The following is a 23,170-nucleotide window of genomic DNA, read 5'->3' as shown; positions in this document are numbered from 1 at the left end:
TTTTCACCTTATAGGCAAAACTTTGCTTCTTAACGCTCATGTTACTCTTTAATACTCATTCTTGTGACCTTATAGTTGACTTTTCTTACTCATTGCACCCCAAAAACTCAGCATTGCTTAATTATTTAAGTAGATTTCAGTGTTTTGTAAGTTTCTTTTCACATAAACGACCCAAAACTCAAAAATACTGATACTAGTAAAGCAAAAATCCATAAGAAGTCATCTGGAATAAAGACAAAAACTTTCACAGAGGTGAGATTGATAGAAAAGCATCATGTGAGTGTGTATCTGGCGCTTTAAAGGCCCAATAACGGAGCTCAGATATGTATGAACGCATGAGAAAAAGATGTGGAATAGAAGGGCAGCGGATATCCGTCTGAGCCAATCACAGCGGAGCTTCCGGAGACAGACAGGCCCGGCAGCCAATCAGAGAGGAGCATTCTTTACGGTGGATCTGCCTTGTTGCCAGAGTTGGATAATGTTAAACACAGCTGTTTATTCTCGGTTTGGAGACCCATGGCAGAACGCAGAGGACCAGCAGCAACGTTTTCAACCAGGATTCATTCACGGACGCTGAGCAGAAGCTTTCAGAGTCGCCGCGGACTTTTCTCCAGCGGCAGCGTTTTTTGATAAAACGTCTCGGAAATGTTTTAATGCGGTTTCCAGCGGCAGGAGCTCCGGGCTGCACTTAGTTTTTGAACTTCAGACCTCTCCGATTGTGCGGCGGCTTCTTGGACCAGTTGCGGGGAACCATGAGGACGGAGTGGCGCTGCGGGACGCTGCTGCCGAACCGTGCGGGACCAGAGAGCGGGGCGGCACCGAAGCGCAAACTGTCCGGATGATTTTCCGTGGTCGGTCGGGGCGGTGACTTCGGATCCTGCCTGCCTTTCCTCCAACGCTGTGCCCTCTGGGGTGCTCTGCGGTCCGACCCGCGGAGGGACTCCACCGGCCGTCGAGCTGAGCGCTTTGGCTGCACATGAAGCGACTTTGCGGTGAGATTATGGTTCCGACGGGCCTCCAGCTCCGTCGCTGCTGCTCCAACAACAAAGGAAACGACTCTTGCTTCTTTCATGTCGCTGCTCTGGACGCAAACAGTGAAGGAAATAGACGGCGGCTTGAGTGAAAGTTGACGAATTCACTTTTTATTTGCGTAATTACGCACCAACTTTAAGCGCACGGCGCCTTTTATGTCAGGTTCCCTGTGAGTTGGAAGTGTGACTGTTTACCTGCCGCGTGGGGTTCAGGTGAGAGCGGGCTCAGGTGAGCGTGGGTGGATGTGGGAGGATGGTGGAGAGCCGGAGCTGCGTCCAGAGGGAGGGAGTGTACCGCTGGTTCTCCTCCCTCTCCTCCGCCCAGAGAGCGGAGTTCCTGTGCGGCCTGCTGGACCTCTGCGTCCCCATCGAGCTCCGGTTCCTGGGCTCCTGCCTGGAGGACCTGGCCCGTAAGGACTACCACTCCCTGCGGGATGCGGAGATCAAAGCCAACAACCCGGTGGACCTGTCGGGCCTCACCAACATCACGGACGAGGTGGTTCGCAGCAAACTGCTCGTGTCTCTCGCCCTGCTCGGCTCGGACAACCGGGAGGCGGCGGGGGTCCTGTACCGGACGCTGACCCACATAGACACGGTGATCAATAACTACGGTCTGGCGCTGAACGACGGCCGGACGGAGGAGCAGTTCCTGCTGCTGTTCACCATGGCCTCCAACCACCCAGCCTTCAGCTTCCACCAGAAGCAGGTGCTGAGGCAGCAGCTGGGCCAGATCCAGGACATCCTGCAGGTGAGGACGGGGACAGATTAAAGGAAAAACACGACCTCTGACCTCCACCGTTAGAGGATCTGTGGTGCTTTTAGTGGTTCCAGGAAAATGTTGCTGCACAATCAATACAAAGTTGTTCTGAGTGATGAAACTTTTCCATCCTGGTTCCAATAAAAGTGATAGAAAACAGTGACAGGAGACAAACTGGTCAATCGCTGATAATTTAATCTCTTCTGTTTCTATTTTACATATTCAGTCATAGTCACATTTATTAATGTAGAATCCTACTTATTATTGACAGTTTCTCTGCTACCACATGATGTTAAAACATTACATTTAATGTATATCGGGCTCAAAAATCAGTTATTATATTCTTGATTACCAATAATCTGTATCGATTTCCCTACATCTTACCATTTTTGTCTCTGATTTATGTCATTTCCAAAGAGAAAAGGCACATTCCTCGAATAAAAATGAGCTATAAATCAAGATTTTCATCACTATTAATCATTTAAGGCTCAACTATTTGGCATTTTTGGACATTTTATGATAATATTTGCTCCCGATAACTCAAAAATAAGCTTGATATTGTTATAAAATGAAGTCTTGAAATTAGATTTTCTGCCAAAATGTGTGTTTTTATGTTATTTATAACATCACATTTAATATATATCGGCTCCAAATATCGGCCTTTCTTGATTACTTATAATCGGTATCGACTCATATTGATTGATCCCTAGAAGTAACTTCATATATTTCCAATATAAACCACATTTAATTGATCAAAGTGTGGCTAAAGATGGTAAATTCTTGGAAACAAGTGGAAAAGCTCAACAGCAGATGGTGTTTTTAAACACAATATCAGATTAAATTTATCACCCAGAACTCTTATTTAAAATCAGATGAATAAACTTGCATGCATCCACAGAGGAAGAGAATTTCAGTTTGATGTACAGAAAACATTCCTGGACGTGAAAACAAACACATAAAAAGTAAAAGTCCTGCTGACTGACATGTGAGTTAAATTAAAAGAGATTTATTACGTCCTCCGTCAACAGCAGGTGAATGTTTTCATTCTGGTTCAGAGGAAAAGAAAGTGTCATAAGAACAGGTGAGTTCAGCTGCTCACATGACACCAATAAACCAAATTACAGGTGAGACTCTGGCAATGACAGACCGACTGGGAACAAAGCAGAGAATGAGCTAAATTACATGTTTGTAGCTGAGAGCAGCAAGAAGGAATTTGTGATTAAAAACACACATTTTGGCACCAAATGTAACTTCAGGGCTTAATTTTATAACAATATCAAGGTTATTTTTGAGTTATCAGGAGCAAATATTATCATAAAATGTCAAAAAATGTCAAATAATTGAGCATAAAATGATTCATACCCATGAAATTCTTGATTTCTAGTCAATTTTTATACAACCAATGTGTTTTTTCTGACTGGAAAGAACATGAATCAGTGACAAAAGTGGTCAGATGTAAGAATATCAATATTGACGATGGGCTCAAAGGATGATAACTGATATTTGGAGCCAATATCCATTAAATGAATGTTTTTATAGCTTGTGATAGCAGACTGCTATCATGAGTTATTTACCAGTGAATGAGGTAAATTACATGACATTAAAAACACATTTTGGCTTCATTCAGCAATTTCAAGCACATTTTTGAGTTATCAGGACCAAATATTATCATAAAATGCCTTAAAATGACAAATATTTGAGCCTAAAATGATTCATAGTGATAAAAATCTTAATTTATAGTAATTTTTTGTTCAAATAATGTGCCTTTTCTGACTGGAAATGACATAAATTAGTGACAATAATGGAAAGATGTAAGAATACAGATTTTGATGATGATTGTTGATATTCAAGAAAGGATGATAGCTGATATTTGGAGTCAGTGTGCATTAAATGTAATGTTTTAACAGCATGGGATAGCAGACTGCAGTCATGAGTTATTTATCAATGAATGAGGTAAATTCATTAATCAGTTTGTCTCTGACTGTTCTTCTCTATTTTCTTGCTATTTTATCACATTTATTGTCCACTAAGGTCCACATCTTAAAGTATTATTAATTATTGTTTTCCAGACTCTGTTTCAGGTTGATCTGTGGTTAGGGTTGCCACCTTTCAGAAATGAAAATAAAGGACGCCCACCACGGCTCCTCTGGGCCACAGTTCAGTAAAGTTGGAAAGATATTCACAGATTCAGACTTCAAGCATCAATAACTCATCAGATATATGTTGTGAAAACATAAACAATGCCTCTTTTCCATCATTATAAGGTACACAATGTGCTACTTGATAAAACTGGGCTTGTAGCATATTGTGTACCTACAGAGAACAAGATTGAAGTTATTGAATATTTGTGTCTCTCTTTGCTGTTGCAGTGGTTTTGCAGACATTCGTCACACAGCCAGCTGCACATAGACACCAATGTTATTCCTGTAGCTTGAAAGACAGCTACTTTTGATAAAACTGGGCTTGTAGCACATTGTCTGCCTTGCAACAATGGGAAAGAGGCACCGTTTATGTTTTGACAACCTATATCTAATGAGTTATTGATGCTGGAAGTCCGAATCTGTGAATATCTTTCCAACTTTACTGAACTTGGGGCCACTACCACCTAAGGAGTGATATATTTAATTTTGAAAAAAGCATTTAGCCATACTTAAAGCTTTAAGTGCTTTATTAACACAGAACTAAAAATTTTGTATTGTTTTATTATCACAGGTTCTGTCTGAAAAGAGGTGGCATCATTTTAAACAGTGAAACCAAACTAATGAAATAAAATGTCATGACAAACCAGTGTGAAATACTGGATTCTGCAAAAACATAAACAACTGAATGCAGAATACTGGACAAAGAAATTCTCTACAGACATTTTTTCCCATCTAAATCTTAACACAGTTAATGTATTAACTTATTTATGTGTGTATACATGTATTTATTGATTTATTTAGTACTGTTAACATATCAGAGTTCTGAGTGAGTTTTTCTTTAGATAGGCAAAGGCCATTTATTGATTACATATTGGCTATTATATAAATATTTATTAAAAACTAAAAGGCATTAAAAAAATACTAAACAACTTAGGCATTTATTGAGTCACTAAAATACTGTAGAGTCTAGGACCACATCAGCATGATTATAAGCATCCTCTGGTAAATTAACAACCAGATACTGATGTCTCTCACCATATGGACTTCAGGAGATGATTAGATGATGATAAACTGTGACCTACTGGTTGGGTTCTCTCTGTTCTCATGTTTCTTACATGTTGGTCTCCTGATGCTGCTTTACTTCAGCCAGTCAATGACCAACACAGAACACAGTCTGCCTTGTTATCACTGCCAGGGGTTCCACTCTTCCCACTCACGTCTGTACATTTGCAAACGTTTTTGCTTCTGTGGACGTGGTGTAGTTTCGGGTGTAAACATTTTTAAACACGCGGGAGCAGCGTGATCTGCTGGACCTGGCATCGGGTCCTCGCTACGTGGGTCCTACGAACTTTAAATTGGCTGCCCTTAGTATTTCCTGTGTTCTATTTTGTTCCTTATGCGTATTGATTCAATACGGGACGCAACAATTAATTGTGAAATAAAGGACGATTCCGTATTTTAAGGGACGGGTGGCAACCCTATCTGTGGCTGCCTGGTAACTTAACCGCTAGCCGTTAGCTTAGCATTAGCCGCTGTGAGAGAAGCTAATTGCTTAACTGCTTAAGAGACATTTCTGAGACCACGTCCGCTGTTTCTGTTTTCTTAATATTTCACAATTTTATCACTTTCATTGTCCACTAAGGTCTACATTTTAAAGCTATATTTATTACTGTTTTCCAGACTCCGTTTCAGCCTTTCTAACTTAGCCGTTAGCCTAGCATTAGCCGCCGTGAGAGACGCTAATTTCCTGGTTTGTGTTTCTTCTTCAGGGACATTTCTGAGACCACAGAGTGAAAATGATAGAGAGAGGAGACTGCATCAGACCTGATTTATCAATAATGGGTCAATAAAAACATAGATTATCAGAAAAATACCAAATATTGACCACAGTAATCGTTCTATTCCTCGTTACTTTCTTACCTACTAGGAGGTTCACTCACTTGGGAAGCAACAGGCAGCAGGTAAGACGGGTGACAAATTAAAGGAAAAAACTAATATAAAGTATCTTGAGAAGGTGTTTGGACTTTATGTGCCACCAGAGCAGTTTTCCAAGTCTGGAGGAGTGAACATGATTATTCTAAAAGATATTCTCTCATTATGTTTGACCTTTATGAACAAAACTGTCTGCTGGAGAGACATTTCTGAGACCACAGAGTGACGACAGACAGCGAGAGGAGGCTGCATCACACCTGACAGGTCCAAATATCCGTTGTTACAGTCATGATTACCAATAATCGGCATCAGTATCCTTACATCTTAGCACGTTTATCACTTATTTATGTCATTTCCAACCAGAAAAAGTGCATTGGTTGAATAAAAATTGACTATAAATCAAGATTTTCATCACTATGAATCATTTTAGGCTCAATTATGTGGCATTTATGGACATTTTATGATGATATTTGCTCCTGATAGCACATTCATTTATGAGCAATCAGTAAAAATCACTCAATAGAAATACCAATAGGGCAGAAAAATGCCAGGTATCAGCCACAATAATCGGTCGCTCCATAGTTACTTCCCTACATATTAGGAGATTTGCTCTCTTGGGAAACAACAGGAAACATGGAGGATGTTTGCGGGTGACAAATGAAAGAAAAACTAATATAAGTCTGCTAGAGGAATGAGCACCATTATTCTAAAATATATTCCCTCATTATATTTCACTTTTATGTATAACAGTGTCCATTTAATATGCAATATTTCATTTTCATCATGTTTTTTAGGTACATTATTTCACTTTCATGTTTCATAATCAACCAGATGGATAATCGGTTTATCTCTAGAAGTAAATTACTTCTATGTTTCAAGATAAAATCAACTTTTTTTGGACTTTACTGTCTCTGGTCCATTCCACTAAAGGTTCTGTACATAAATTTAATAAATAACAAGCAGAGGATTGATCACAGTGGCTGAAATAATGTGTAAACTTCCCCCGTAACTGTTATTTTCTGGTGTTTTTGTTCGCTTCACAGCAGCGGTGGAGAAAAATAAGCAGCTACATGTCGTCGTATTTGTTCTCTTTATCTTCACACTGAGGATGTTTGTTGTTGCAGGCGAGCAGCAGCAGCAGCAGCAGCGGTGGTGGAGGAGGAGGAGGAGGAGGAGGAAGCAGCGACGTTCAGGCAGCAGCCGTCTGCTACTCTCAGCCTCATCATCACCTCCAGCATCAGACTCTTCCTCTGTCCGACGTTAGCGCCGTCTACCTGCCCATGTCGGCCTGCCAGCCCTGCAGCGCTCACTGCAGCTGCTGGAACAAGGTAAGCAGCAGAGTTCAAGGGCAAAACATAGTTTGAGTTGCATGAAAAGAAGGATTTCTGTAACTATTTACTTGCTGAACAGGCAGTTTATGTCCTTAAACATTCAGGTGAGGAGACCAGTTACCTTTGCAATGTGCAGAATTTTTAAACTAAGAAAACAATCGTGTGTTTGATTTGGACTGTGTTTCATGTTTATGTCACCTTTTCATAAATGTTTTGTGGATCATATCATTTTTCCGGTGCAACATTTCACTGACATATACGATGTAATGTGAAATGTTTAATTATTGTGTGTGATTTAACTTTACTGCCCGAGGATCATTGCCAGTATAATTTCTTGCTTTTCTGTTCTAGTCTTATTTCAGCTTATTTATTTTATTTTCAGTCATGTATTTGCTGAATTTTAAAAGAATATTTGCTGCATTTTAAAAGGAAATGTAAAAATGACTCCATGTGATTATCCACAAGATGTAGATGTAGATCAGCTTTACTTTTAGATGAAATGAGATTAAAAAAAGATGAGATTCAATAAAATATGCTAAAAAGAGATAACATAAGATGAAATGAGAAAAAATGAGATACAATAAGATGAGATGAGATAAAATGAGATAAGATGAAATAAGTAAAAATGAGACAAAAAGGATAGAATAAGATTAAATGAAATGATATGTGATGGAATATGATAAAATACGATGAAATGAAATAAAATACAATAAAATATACAAATAAGATGGAATTTGATAAAATGAGATGAAATGAAATAAGATAAAAAGAGATACAAAGAATAAAATAAGATAAACTGAGATAAATTGAGATAAAACACAATACAATTAGATAAAATGAGATGGAATAAAATAAGATATGAAATACAAAAAGATAAAATAAGAGAAAAGGAAATAAAATATAATAAAATGAGATTAGATTAAATAAGATAAAAATAAGATAAGATTTGACAAAATAAGATAAGATGGATGAGATGACATAAGATAAAATTAAATAAAGGATAAAACACAATAAAATGAGATGAAATAAGATCAAATGAGATCAAATGAGATACAATAAGATAAAATTATTTAAAATTAGATGGAATAAGATTGGATAAGATTAACTAAAACAAGGATATTATTCAGAAAATAAAAAACAACATACCTTAATAAATTGCTTTTCTGTTCTTACATAATAGAAAAGCAGTAAGAGATAAGTTTGAAACATTATTGAAAATAAATAAGCTAAAATAAGACTTGAAAAGAAAGTAAGATGTAAAAATGTCACACATGGGAATGAAATATTGAAAATTACATCAACAAGTTTGTACATGAAAGATGTGGTCAAAACATTCTGCAGGAAATTGAAACTGCACCTGAAAAATGAAGTATTGGCAGAAGTTACCTCCTGAAGTGATAAAAACATGAAACAAAGTCCAAAGCCAGTTAACAAATAACGTGCAGAAAAGCTGAGAAAAAAACATGAAGTTAAAAAAACACACAGAGAGCCTCTCTGGCTGCTGCTGTAGGAAGTCATTTAGATTCATAATAGTGTGATTAGATCTTACAAAAATAACAAAAGTACCAGATTTTCTCTAGAAACTGTTTTATTACCGTCTCCTCTTGCAGCGATTCACTGCTACTGGACGATTTCTGGTCTGACTAGTTAGTATGAGGCTGAAATCTGCTTTAATTTCCAGTTTGATTTGACTAATTTTACTCTAAATCATCTCCAGTGTTGTTCAGTTCGACCTCACAGCTGTGAAGCTGTTACCAGCTGAATCTGAGGATGTTTTTTCAGGTGCTTTAGGGCTAATATTTACTAAGACGTTACGCAACAGCTTCCTGGGGAGTCTTGTTAGTGTGATTTTTTTTTTTTTTTTTCCTTTTTCAAACAAAACAGAGCTGCTTGTCTGGAGAATAATCACTAAAACATGGTGAATTCAGGAGCCGGAGAGCAGCAGGAGAACAAACTGTCAGCCAGTAGATAGACAACAGATAGAAGAGCCTTTAAATGTCATTAACAGAACAATAATCACCTAAATTACACTAATTAGAGCCAGAATGTAGTGATTAAAACCATAAAATCTGTTTGAAAATAATTATTGAGTCAGTATTTCTAGAGAAAAGTTGAGACTTTTTGAAATCTTCCACATTGGTGTCGTTTGAGTGTTTACTTTATTATTAGCTCTATTGTGTTACAGTTAGAGGAGTTTTAAATATATCAAACATATTTATTTATTTATTTACTTATATTCACGGCTTTTTGGAAGTTTTCCCCTTTTATTGCTTTTCATCATTTAATTATTGTGAATTTAATTAGTCTTTTTTGGCAGGAATTTACGAAAAAGATTCTTTCATGTCAAAAAGAAAAATCAGATCTCTACAAAATAATGTCATTTAATTACAAAATACAATAATTATGTAATATTTGTATGTAATATTGTAATAGTTAATTGAAAATATATTAATATTTTCTCATATACAATGATGTATTGCTTTAAATGTTATATTTTAAGTTCACATTTTTTTATTGCAATGATTAAACAAAAAGGTAATAAAATCTTATAATGATAATATAATATGTATTTTAAAATTAATATTTTATATTTTTATTGTTTAATTTGAATAATTAAAGTACAATAATATGTTATAATCTACACTATATGAACATATTGCTAATTTTAAATTGTACATTTCTATTTCACTTTTAATAATTTTTTATATTATACTGGAATATATTATCTAATAATGCTCAATTTAGATTTTTTGTTTTGCATTTTATTATTTCGTTTTAATAATTAGAAATAACAAAATAATATATACTATATGAGTATATTGCTTGTTTTAAATTTTATGTTTTACATATATATTTTTTATGTGTTTTATTTTAATTTCTACAGATTAATTAAAACTACTATAGTAATATATTATGATTTATATTATAATTGTGTAAGTTTTATGTTTTCAGTTTTTATATTGAAATTTTAATAGCTTATCAAAAAGATATTATTAGTTTATTATATTTTACAATATAATAGTTTATTGGTTATTTAATTTTTTATATTTTTAAATTATTGGAATTACATTAAATTTAATAATATTTTGCGCATTTTCATTTGTAAGTTTAATAATTTATAAAAAGTATAATAATATTTTCTTAATGTTAATATTAATTATTTAATATATATAATCTAAATATTATATAATTTTTATATGTGTGTGTGTGTGTGTGTGTGTGTGTGTGTGTGTGTGTGTGTGTGTATACATACATACATACATATAAAATAATGGTAGTGATATATCATGATACACTATAATATATGAATATATTGCTTATTTTAATTTTTTGTTTTAGATTTCTATTTTTATTTGAACAATTAATTTTAATTCTTATAATAATATATTACTTATTTTTAAATTATTTTTTCTACATATTTAATTTTTAATTTTAATAATAATTTAAAATATTTTAATAATATTTACAAGATAAACTACAATAATGTACTGTTATTATTTTAATTTTCTATTTTTAATTAATTGTCATTACTTTGTAGAAATTTTCACTTTGACATGAAAGAGTCTTTTTTTGGTAAATTCTTGTCAAAAACTCCAAATTAAATCGACAATAATTCCATGTTGGACAGCAAGAAAAGGGAAAACTTCTGAGGTGTTGACGTCTTTTTATAGGCACTGTGTTTTCAGTTTGAATTTGTCAGATTTTCATGTATATCTCAGACTAATTTGACCTTTTTCTGACGAGTAAAACAACTAGTTTTCATCTTGTGGAGCTGGAGGTGGAGTTGAAAACATCCTTCATGTTTCTGAGGTTGAACCAAACCTCGATCCTGTCATAAATGTTTGGAAATCAGTCAGCAGTGAACCCTAAAATGTCCAAATGTCGATAACAGACGGTTGTTTCCAGCCAGACCTGGATGTTTTGTCATGAAAGGTGGAGGTGGGGATTTCCCATGATGCCGCTCAGTGTTACTGTAACATCTGGCACCGAGCTGCTCACATCTGCAGGATTACTGGGAGATGAATCGCTCACAATCAAGTTGTGTGTGTTCAGCCGCTTTGTTTCTAAACACACTCGGTGGTAGGTTTGCAGAGCGGCGGGCGGCTTTAGACGTGTGTGAGCAGCGAAGGGAAAGTACCGGCTCAGAGAGGAGCGCTTGTATTTAGTGTTTTGTTGCCCTTGGCTCCTGCTTAGTGCAGGTCAGCACATTTCTCTACGCTGAAATCAACCCTCTGTGGTGAGAGAGTGTGTGTGTGTGTGTGTGTGTGTGTGTGTGTGTGTGTGTGTGTGTGTGTGTGTGTGTGTGTGTGTGTGTGTGTGTGTGTGTGTGTGTGTGTGTGTGTGTGTGTGTGTGTGTGTGTGTGTGTGTGTGTGTGTGTGTGTGTGTCTCCAGTGGATCACCAGGAAGTTATAAATGCTCTCTGGTTCTCTCTCTGGCCGTCTTTCTTCTCTCTGAAGGCAGCGACAGACTTTCATTCAGCGGCCAACATACATTATTTATATTCAGACGTTATCTGCAGCATAAAAACCTTCTGCTGAGCTTTCTGCACACACACGTGACACAATCTACAGCATTTTTCGCACTTTTTCATGCTCAGAAATAGCAATTGATCAATAATCAGCGCTGATGTTTGTCATTTTTGTGATTATTGGTGCATTTGGTAGTTTGGTAAAGCAGAGAAAACAATAGAAATGTGCAAATCTTAACCTAAAGCTGCACCAGTCTGTGTTTTTATCAGGGCTGGAAACTAATGAGTTGGTATTTTGGTGCCACAGAGAAACAAAAGAGATTAACTTTTTTTTCATTTATTTTCTAAAACATGAAAACTTTGGCCATAATTATTACTGCTGCTGCTTAAGTGCAGCATACAGGTAATAAATAATGTCTTTAATCCATTTAATTGCAAGTATAAGATTAAAATATACATTTTTTATTATATTTTATTATAAAATTTTTTGCTTGATTATTAAAATATTAATTATAAAATTATAAAATATATATTATAAAATTTTAAATAAGCAATAAATTATTGTATTATGTAATATAATATTTTATTAGAATATGTTAAATTTAATTTAAAAATGCAAAATGCAAATTTTAAAATACACATTATATTTTAATTCTAATATATTATTGGTATCTTTGAATTAATTATTAAAAAATTAAAGAAATACATTTAAAAAAGAAACTTTAAAATATGCAATGTTTTTATATGATATAATATAGTATTAGATTTTATGATTTATTGTAAGTTAACCAGATTTTGTCGCTTTTATTTGGTTTTTAGGGCAAGATTTAAATTTTCAGATATTTATCTTAAATTTTCGTCAGAAAACTTGTTTTCACTTTCAGTTAGTTTCAGATTGTATTTTTCTTAAATTTCACCCTTTTTCATTGAAAAAGCAACTTTTATTTGTTAAAGTTTAAGATCAAAACTTGAACTTTCAGTATAAAATTTTAGTTTCTCAGTTCCACTTATTTAATTCTATTCTTTTCAAAGGGCCCTGAAAAGGTGAAAATAATATTTTTAAACTATAAAAAATAAACACTATAAAATCTGAAAACTTGAAATCTTCAAAACAAACAAACAAAACAATCTAAATAATAATATTTAATTAAATTCCAGACTGGAGTCAGAATAATATTTAAACTCCAGAAAAATTTCATACAGGGTTGTATTTTTCAAAAAGTTTAAAATCAAAACTTAAACTTTCAGTTCAAAATTTAAATTTTTCGCTTTCAATTTTTTCATTTCAGTTCTTCTCAAATGGACTTTAAAAATGTTTTCAAAAGTGAAAATATAAAAAATAAGATCTAACTCTTGGGAAAAAAAGAGGAGAAATGATTTCAAATATCAAAACATATATCAGAGTGAAAAGTGGGTATAAATAAATGGCAGAATTGAATCAAAAAATATTTAAACTGAAAAAATACTAAGAATCCTACCGTTTTTTTATTTTTTATTTTTCAATGAAAATGTGTGAAACTGAAAAAAATCTAATCTGAAACAAAATAAACAATCTGAACGTTGAAGTTTTGCCACTGTAAAAAACATTTAAACTATTTTTATACTATTTTTCAGAGTCCAAGATCAAAAATTTAACTTTCAGTTTCAAATTTTAGTTTTTAAATGTATTTTTTTTTTTTTTTTTTCAAATGAGCAGAACTTTTGGCACTATTTTACCTCCATATATGCGGCTCTTGTTGCTCTTCAGAGTTGATCTCTTTTTTAAAATCCAAATTCTTTGAATGACCTGCTTCGTTTACGTATTTATCTGTTGACTAAGGATCTATTTGATTCTCAGACTGGGTTGGAAACTATTATTTTTCTTCTGACAGTGACTAAAGTTGACATTAGAACACTTTAATACTTCGTACAGCATCCATGACTGTATCTCTGTTAAAGCCATGAATCATGCATGAATCATACGTCTGTGATCTGTGATGATGAAGATGAAGAAAAGCTTCAACGTTTGGCGACAGCAGCCCTCTAGAGACTCTGGTTATGAAGAAGGGAAATAAGTGTGAATGCCTCGACTTCTGGTTTACCACCGTCGTTTACTGAAGTTCCACATAATCAGCAGTGGAAAAAATGTGCAAACTTCACTTAAAGCTGCACCAATCTGTGTTTTTATGAGGCCTGGAACAGTACACTATGGTGCAGCAGAGAAACAAAACGGAGGCATTTATTAACGTTTTTGTCATTTATTCTAAAAAAAATTGCAACTTTAGCCATAGTTTTTACTGCAGAGGCCCTCAAATGCAGCATACAGTCAATAAGAAAAGACTTTAAATGGTTTATTTGCAAATTTAGAATAAAAATACCCTTTAAAAGCAGTTAAATGCCCTCATAATTACCTTAAATTAACCATTAAAGTGCACTTTTAACCCTTACTGTGCAGTTTCAGCCGTAAAATTGCTGCTGCTTGTCTGTTTTGTAGTCATTATTCGTGTCAGCCATGTTGTTTGAATTAACTTTATTGGGATTTTCACTGAACATAGTGGAGCTTTGTATTTAAGCCTAGTGTGAGCAGATTTTTTTTTCTGCAAGAAATGTGGAGTTGAACTTGTCGTATGGAAGTTTTGTCTCTCCTTTCAAACGGTGAGAGGAATTATAGAAATGCTGCCCCCTGATTGCACCATTTGAGCTTTTTATTTAGTATTCTTTGTATCGGTCATCGCTTTCTTCCACTAGTTGGGTTTGATCAGCACTAGTTGGACGTTTGGTTGCATTTTCATCTACTAATTGTACAAAAACTAATTTTTTGTGTGTTGTTGGAATCTTTTGAAGCATTAAATTATTGAAAAATCTAAGCTAGTGATTAGTGATATTGGGTCTTATTGTTAGTTTTTAAATGTAATAATTTTTAAAAGTATAACAAGATATTAGAATATATCATTTTAATATCTTTCCCTTGCATGAATGCAGCATTTTATTTTTTCATCTGCTGTTTTTCATGTTTGACTTTATTTCTCCATTTTTTTTACTTTCAGATAATTAATTCAAATATAACAAGAATGCAGTATGGTATATAATATAATAATATAATTTTTATTTCAAAATTTGTAATTTCCATTTTGATAGTTAATTTAGATGTTATAATTTAATAGAATAAAAATCTATATTATATTCCTTATTTTACGTTTTCCATTTTTATTTCAACAATTATGTATTAATATATAATATAATATTTTCTGATGTTATGACAATAATAATAGTATAATATGTAACATTATATGTAATGCATTAAACATTACATATATAGATGTCTGTGTGTGCGTGCGTGTATATATATATATATATATATATATATATATATATATATATATATATATATATATATAAAAAAAATTATATTATTTGTATTTCTATTATTTAAAATTTCTTTATATTTTTTTATATATTGCTTCTTTGAAATGTTATATTTTCAATGTTTATTTTAATAATTAGTAAGAATGTATGATAATAGTAATATATAAAACATAGTAATTTATTGCTTTTAATATATGTATATATAAATTCATCAAAAATCAAATAATAAGCATTATATAAAATTTCTAGCTATTTTTAAGTTGTAAAAAATAATTTAAAAAATCTAATTATAATATACTGATGTATTGCTCCTTTTTAATTTTTTATTTTCCATCTTTGTTTTGATAAATAATAAAAATGTATAATAATGATAATAATAATAACAATAATAGTATGTATTATAATAATGTATTGCTTTTAATATATGTATATATTTAATAATAATAATAAATTGTAATAATATATAATGTAATAATAAGAAATAAATTATTATATAATGTATTTTTTAACATTTTCTATATATTTTTAGATTATAATAATTAATTTAAAAATAGAATTATAATATAATAATATACTGCTTCTTTTCAGCTGTATATTTTTAATTTATTGGCATTACTTTGTATAAATCAGTTTTTACTTTGACATGAAAGAGTCTTTTTTTCCCGTAACCTCTTGTCAAGACAGCCAACTTAAACTGGCCATGATTCAGTGCTGAAAAGCAACAGAAATACTTTTTCTAGTTTGCATGAAACACCTGTGAGTACCTCAGTAACTGTATTTAACTGTCCTCACTCATAGCACAGACTTTAGTGTCCCTCCAGTTTTTGTTTTGGTCCTCCAGGATTTTCAGTCTACTTGCATCAGCCTGTTTTAACACAAAGCAGCTGGAGGCCGACGGACTCCACAGGAAGAATAGTTGAATTGGATTTTCTGCAGCAACAGTTCAGCGTTTAAGCAGCAGCGGCCACATCTGTCGTCCTGCTCAGAGCTGCATCATCGCCTCGTTACAGCCGAGCTTTATTCATCCATAAAAACAAACTAACAGCAGTTTTCTCTAGAGGAGGAGGAGCTGCAGCAGTTTTATATGTTTTGTTTTTTTTTATTTCCAGCTACTAGCGAGGGCCACATGTTTTTCAAATATCTCCTGATTTCATTTCCACGCCGGTTGTTTTTCTGTTTCTGTGATTCACCGTTTCTCCTCCTTCCCTTCAGCGACATGCGGATGTGGCAGCAGCTCATCTTAATTGTTTTCAGATTTGCTGCCTGCACTAAAAGCAAAAGCACCGATTTAGTTTTTCCTCTGATTGAGTAACACAGCTCTATGTGACCTACCAAGTCATTTATTCACTGTTATTTAAGTAAATCAGCATTTCTGGGGGATTTTCTGAGGAACTGGGCGACGTCCAGCAACCTGAAACCACAAAACTGTAACCCAGAGTACATTTACTCAAGCACTTGTGTTTTACTCAAGTATTTTCTTCTAGTGACTCTTTATATTTCTGCTTTTAGTGCATTAATGTGCTTTTTATTCTAATAAATTCATCTCCCAGCTTTAATTCCTTAAAAAAGCAATTTTTTTTCGTACAGAATGCCTGGAAACATTTTTAAAATGATACTTTATTGTAGATTAAACTACATCATGCTTTGTGCAGTTACAGCAGAGTTTTTTGTTTAAACTATTTTAATGTATTTTTAATAATTTTGCAATTTGGACTGTTGATTGGACAAAACAAACATTATGAAAGTGTTCTTTTTCAGGTTTTTTTTTAAAATTACAGAACAGACTTTTTCCTTTTAATTATTTTAATTTATAATATTTTGTGATTTGGACTCTTTATCAGACTAAACAAACATTATGATCTCTGTGTAATTGTGGTTTTCTTACTGTATTCACTAATAAATAATCTATTACTAATACTAAATAATTGATTAAATAATCAAGAAAATACAAACAATGCAGTCCAGTATTATATATTTCTATGTATTCTGTTCAAATTAATATATTTTAATACAAAATTTATAACAACATTTTTAAATCAAATGTTTTATTGTAGACTAAACTATATAACTGTTAACTCAGCGTTTCCGTTGTATTATTTTAATGTATTTTTCCTAATTTTGTGATTTAGTAGATTCATGTAGATTTCTCACTATATTCACTATAGTTTTTATAAACCAAATAAACAACTGATTAATAAATCATTATGAAATTAAGAAGCAGAAAAATGCTGTGGAGACATTAAATAATAATTTAATTCTGTATAATAGTGAAGTAGTTTTCAGTGTTTTCTGCATTAAGTATTTTGAGTTTTACTTTAATTACATTTACCTGCTTGTACTTAAACACATTTATTTGACTCTGAAAGTCAGATGGAGGCAGTTTTTGTTCAAATTCACATTTTTCTCTCATGAAGTTTTCATTGCATCGAGGTGGAGCGCTTCGAATTTAATCCTCGTTATAATCCTCACATAGATCCGTGTCCGTCTCCACACCCAAAACTCTGTTTTATTGGAACCGCTCATCAAGTCGTCACTGTAGAAACATTGACCACAAATCTGAAGGAAGAGCTGCTCCGTGAGGACGCTTGTCATGTATTTGGTCAAAGAAATAAGGTATCACTGGTGTTTACAATAAAACAAGTATCTAAAAGTCTAAGAGCAGTGTAAAAATATAGCTCATAATAAGCACATAAGTTCCATTAATCAGAATAAACTCGGCGTTTCCAATCATATTAATCATTTCTCTGTGTGAAAAAAACTTTTACAGCTCATTTCTGCATTTTCTCCATCATGAAGCCCAATTTGTACAAAAAATAACCACAAAAATACTGGATTTGCTTTACATTTTAGTAAATCAGCGAATCAAATAATGACATTTATTCCTCAGCTTATATATGAGGGTCATTCCAGAATTGGAGGACATTTTATGTACCATGCATCAAATTTCAAGTAATCCATAGTCAAAATACTAAAACATGCAGCTGTTGTGTAAATGTACTTGTCCTGAGACCAAATCAAAAAAAACTAGGAGAAAAGAGTTTGCAAATATTTTTAAAATACCAAAAAAGTCTGGAGTTCCCGATAAAATTACATTTTTCTCTTGTCCAACCCCCTGATGACCAAAGAGAATTTCAAATAAAACAGTTAAAATGAAATTTAAATCTCCTTTTTTGGGTTTTATTTTTCTCATTGGTGTCTCTTGTAATTGTGGGAACATTTTTTTAATCAACGTAATATTTTAAATAATAATTATTATACGTGGAACGTGTGTCCCACAACAACCCTGTTAGCAAAACCTTTATAGCTGGTAGAAGAAGAAGGATCACATGAAATGCTGGAATTAACATCATCAAACAGTTTTCTTAAAGAATGAGTAGAGCAAAGATATGTCCTCTCTTCTATTTTTCATATTTTCATAACATTATCAGTCTTGATTGAATGCCTCTCTCTACCTCATATTATCAGGAAAAGACTAATTCTTTTAACCTTTTTCTTGACTGTTTTCCATCAGTCAGTTTGTCTTCTTGGTCAGCAGTAACAGCAGCTAAATATCTAGCTTCTACTGCTGAGAAAAAGATCACATTAGCATGGATTAGCAACCCTGTTACTGTGATTAGAGTAGGGTTAGCAAACAACACAGAAAACATGGAATAGAATGGTACCAAAGGTTTATTTTTCAAACATTTTGAAGCCAAAATGTCCCTCAATTCTGGAATGACCCACATAAATGCATTTGTATGTATGTATGTATGTATGTATAAATATTCTAATTTCCAGTTTCCCAGCTTCATGGTTATGATATTTCCAGATTCCAGACAATCTCTTCTACACAATTAAGAAAATAAATCTCTACTGTAAGCATTTTCTGGTGAAATACTTGAAAAAATGACTAATGTTTCTTACCCATTATAAGGGTTAATATAAAAAAAGCACTGCAAGTATAATCATATCAAATGACAGAAAATCTGGGTAGTTGAGAATGTTTTAGAAAACAAACAAGGCACAGAATGAATGGTCAGCTCTTATAATAACTGCGATAAGAGCTTCTATGTAATATAGGGTTAAACCAATCTTAAATATTTAAATTTGGGAGTTTTACTTCTAATACAGTATTTTTAGAGTATAGTATATGTACTTATGCTTTACTCCTTAACATTTATTCTTGTTTTTACTCAAAAAACGTACAAAGTTTGGAAGCATTTTGTCCATTGGAGCACATAGAGATATCAGAAGTTTGTTCACCTGCCACTTTGCTGTATATTAAAAAGTAAAAACATAGCTGTGATGTCCTGAAATACTTTACACAGTTTGATTAATGCAGCTTTTAAACACTGTATAATTTGCCAAATTTGGTTAGAGATGGAGCAAAGGCATTAAAAATAGGGCAGAAGAACTTTATTTGGGTTGGTGACCATCATAGAAGTTCAGTAAAGGATCCTCTAACGCTGTAACCAACAAAAACACTTTATCACGCCTGAAATCTCACAATTTAACACACTTCTGATTGTATTGTTTTAATTTATTTCCATCTGACTGCAACTGTAGGGCTTTTATTTTGAAGATGACCCTCTTTTATAGTTTTGTCATAGGTAATTATTAATATTTATGCATGTTTTTATTGCCTACATGTATTTATTATGCATTTTGGGTTACATGTGGTTTATGTTTCTTTTAATTTGACCAGACAATGAATAGAAATTCCAATCCAATCACAGTAAAGACCATCTAAAGTGGAAGCAGTGACCTATATTTATACATTACATCCAAACACATTGATTTCTGTCAATTTTAGACAAGTTGTCAGCATTTATAAGTATAGCTGCTTAAAATTCGCATAAACAAGCAGTGAGTCAGTCAATATAAACCTGGTGGAACAAGCTGATACTGTCAGTCAGTGACAAAAAGGATAATTTAACACATTTTAAAGCTACTTTAAGACAAACAAATGGTGCACAAGTGTGTGTTGAAGGAGTTAAACCTTTATTTTTGCGTTTTAACCACAGGAGCAGCTCAATAGCGAGACCTGCAGTGATTGAATTTACAGAAATATGTGCCTCTGATGAGTCTGAATTTGCTGCTTTGTTTGCACGTCAAGAATAACTCATAAACGGCGTATTATCCTGACCGTCGTGGCTTCGACTCGGGGTGATATTTCATCAAGCCTGTGGACCAGAGGGAGTTCCACACTGTGTTGTTTGTGTTGGAAACTGACAGTTTGTGGTGCAGCATCGCCGCATGTTAATGTTCTGCTTTCAGCAAAAACATGCATTAACCTCGAAGTCATCAACAACATGCTGAGTGAAGAGGTCTGTTGTAAACTTTTGTGTTTGCCCTTTTGCCATAAACCAACATTTTTTCCCCCCGTTTTTGAGACAGCTTAGCAAACTGCAAATCACAGGCTGTGTATGAAAGATGTGATATCACCCTCTGGTTTTGTGGATTACAGTTTTGAGGCCTGGAGTTTGGCATTTGGCCGTCGACATCTTTGGTTTTTGAAACAAACGAGGGGCAGATCTGACCGAGAATGTCATGATGTTATGGTCGCAACATATCAAACACGAGGCTGCCACACCCTGAAGCAGCTTTTTAAAACATATTTTGCTATAAATGAGACCATAATTTAGAAGATTACCATCATAATGTGTTGAAGGAGACTCAAAACTAGCAGTTAAGACCATAAACCCATTAGCAAAATGTTTACTGGGGTCACAAATTAAGGGAGAAGTCGGCTCATTTTCTCATAGATGTCTGTACAGTCAGACTTCTTTTTGCTACCAGAAGAGTCGCCCCCTGCTGGCCGTTAGAAAGAATGCATGTTTGAGACACTGTGGCATCAATGTCATAATGTGAAACTATCACATTTGTCATTGTTACCGCAGCATGTTTTTTAGAAGCTATATGATATAAAATGAGCAACATAAGCAGGAAACACTATGACTGAGTGTTTCCACCTTGAAACTGCTGTGCATTGATGACAGGTCATGAATTACAATCATCCAGATGGGAGAAAATGACGTTAAGCCTCAAGTCAATTTGATCTCAGCATTGTTGCTAATTTATAGGTAGTACAATTTAACCAAAGTCTAGATTTTCTTTTGGGTAAAACTGAGGTTCCTTCTCCTTACGTGTCTTGCTTAATCGCGTTGACGACCATGCCTTTCCACTTTTCTCTGTCATACGTTGCATGCAGTACAGTGTTGGTCTTCGATATTTGTTCAGTCCTTGATATTGTCAATGTATGTCATTCTCTGGCATCCTCTTGCTTTCTTCCCTTCTATTTTGTCTGTTATTGCAAGATTCTCTATGGTGTTTCTCCATATCACGACCTAGGAATTAAATTTTTCTTGATTTGATGGTTGCCAGCATTGTTCTTTTCATATTTTCTCTTGTAAGCACCTCTTCATTGGTTGATCTTACTACCCGTGATATCTTTAGCATTCTTCGTAGGAACCACACTGCATATTGTTTGATATTGCCCACGTTTCGCACCCATAGAGCAAGAATGACCAGATGTAGCATCTGAGGATTCTTTCTTTTGTCGTCGTACTGTTGTGTGCATTCATGAAGATGGTCTTTTTCTTGTTAAAAGCATCTTTGGCTATGGCAATACGTCTCTTGATCTCCGGTCTGATCTGCCATCTGATGTTAGCTTGCTGCCGAGGTAGTTGAAATTCTTGGTCTGTTTGATATTGTCTCCTTTTGCTGTTATCTTACATACGGGCGGCTATGTTTTCTTCGATACTGTCATAGTGAACATTTTCTTTGTGTTCAGGGATAAGCCCAGTCTTTCACTCTCGACTATTACTTTATCTAAAAAATTTTGGAGTCCTACTTCTGCATCGCTAAAACTGAGGTTGCAAATGAAAATAATTCCCGGGGCTTCATGTTCGGTCCAACATTCGGGCTGATTTTGCTTGAAATGTGATTGGGTCCAGTAAGTAGGACTTCAGTTGTGTTAGTGTTGAGTTGAAGGTAATTAGCAGCTCTTCAGTCCTTGAATTGAAATAAGTAAGTGTTGCAGAGGGTGTAGATTGTTTTGATTTTCCGGGGCAAATGAAACGTATAACTGGGTGTCATCAGCGTTGAGGCGGTTGGACACAACGGTGAAATGGGGCAACCACCCTCACCACCTGGAGCAGACAGCTTTAGAAATCATTTAAAGTCTTGTTTCTTTACAGCTGATGAATGAGTCCAATGTTCATGCTGTCTTTGGGGTTTCTTTTGATCCGAACCCACTGCTCAGAAAAATATCCAGCTCTTTAGATGCTGAATTCTTCACCATGTTGACGAGTTAGTTGGTAACTTCTTTGCAGTCCTTATAGTTCGTTGTTGGACATGTAACATACACATTAAATAGATACTATACATGTAGATGGACCAATTACAGTAGTGGGAGTGAACAGGAAATGGTAAAGTTGAAGAGCTGAAAGATTCCTAATTGCTCTGTAGAGATGCAATGAGATACATTAAGATAAAATCTTATAAGATACGATTAGATATAAGACACAACGAACAGAGGATGAGATACAATTAGATACAATTAGATACAATTAAATATGGTGCGATAGATAAGATACGATTAGATAACATGATATGGTGCAATAAGATACAGTTAGATAAGATACAGTAAGATACGATTAGATACGATCAGATAAGTTACGATAAAATACGATTAGATAAGATATAAGGTACGATAAGATACAAGTAGATAAGATACGATTAAATAAGATACGATAAGATATGATTAGATAAGATATGATAAGATAAGATACAATAAGATACTATTAGATAAGATACGATATGGTATGATAAGATTAGATATGATAAGATAAGATCAGATATAGTACGATAAGATACGATTAGAGACAATTAGAATAAGATATGAAAAGATACGACAAGATACAAGATATGATTAGATAAGGTATGATAAGCTATGATAAGATACAATTAGATATGATTAAATAAGATATAAAATACGATAAGATACAATAAGGTACGATAAGATTCGAGTAGATACGATACGATAAGATACTATCAGACAAGATACGATTAGAATAACATGATAAGATACGGAAAGATATGATTAGATACGATTAGATAAGATATGATTAGATGCTATTAGATAAGATACAATAAGATACGATCAGATGAGATGCAATTAGAT

The 23,170-nt window shown here is 33.7% G+C and overlaps 1 protein-coding gene across 1 annotated transcript in view; it reads left to right on the top strand.

Annotated features, from left to right (window-relative positions):
• Nucleotides 1-1,284: 1,284 nt before the first annotated feature.
• zcchc14 (zinc finger, CCHC domain containing 14) overlaps nucleotides 1,285-23,170 on the top strand; it is a 52,506-nt gene continuing 30,620 nt past the window's right edge. The window contains exons 1-2 of the mRNA XM_055009268.1: nucleotides 1,285-1,779; nucleotides 6,986-7,189. Of these exons, the coding sequence (XP_054865243.1) occupies nucleotides 1,285-1,779; nucleotides 6,986-7,189 (699 nt within the window). The remainder of the gene's footprint in view (nucleotides 1,780-6,985; nucleotides 7,190-23,170) is intronic.

Source organism: Amphiprion ocellaris, chromosome 3, assembly GCF_022539595.1.
Source record: "Amphiprion ocellaris isolate individual 3 ecotype Okinawa chromosome 3, ASM2253959v1, whole genome shotgun sequence".
NCBI lineage: Eukaryota > Metazoa > Chordata > Actinopteri > Pomacentridae > Amphiprion > Amphiprion ocellaris.
The sequence above is the reverse complement of the archived record's forward strand: the minus strand, read 5'-3'. Positions and strand labels throughout refer to the sequence as shown.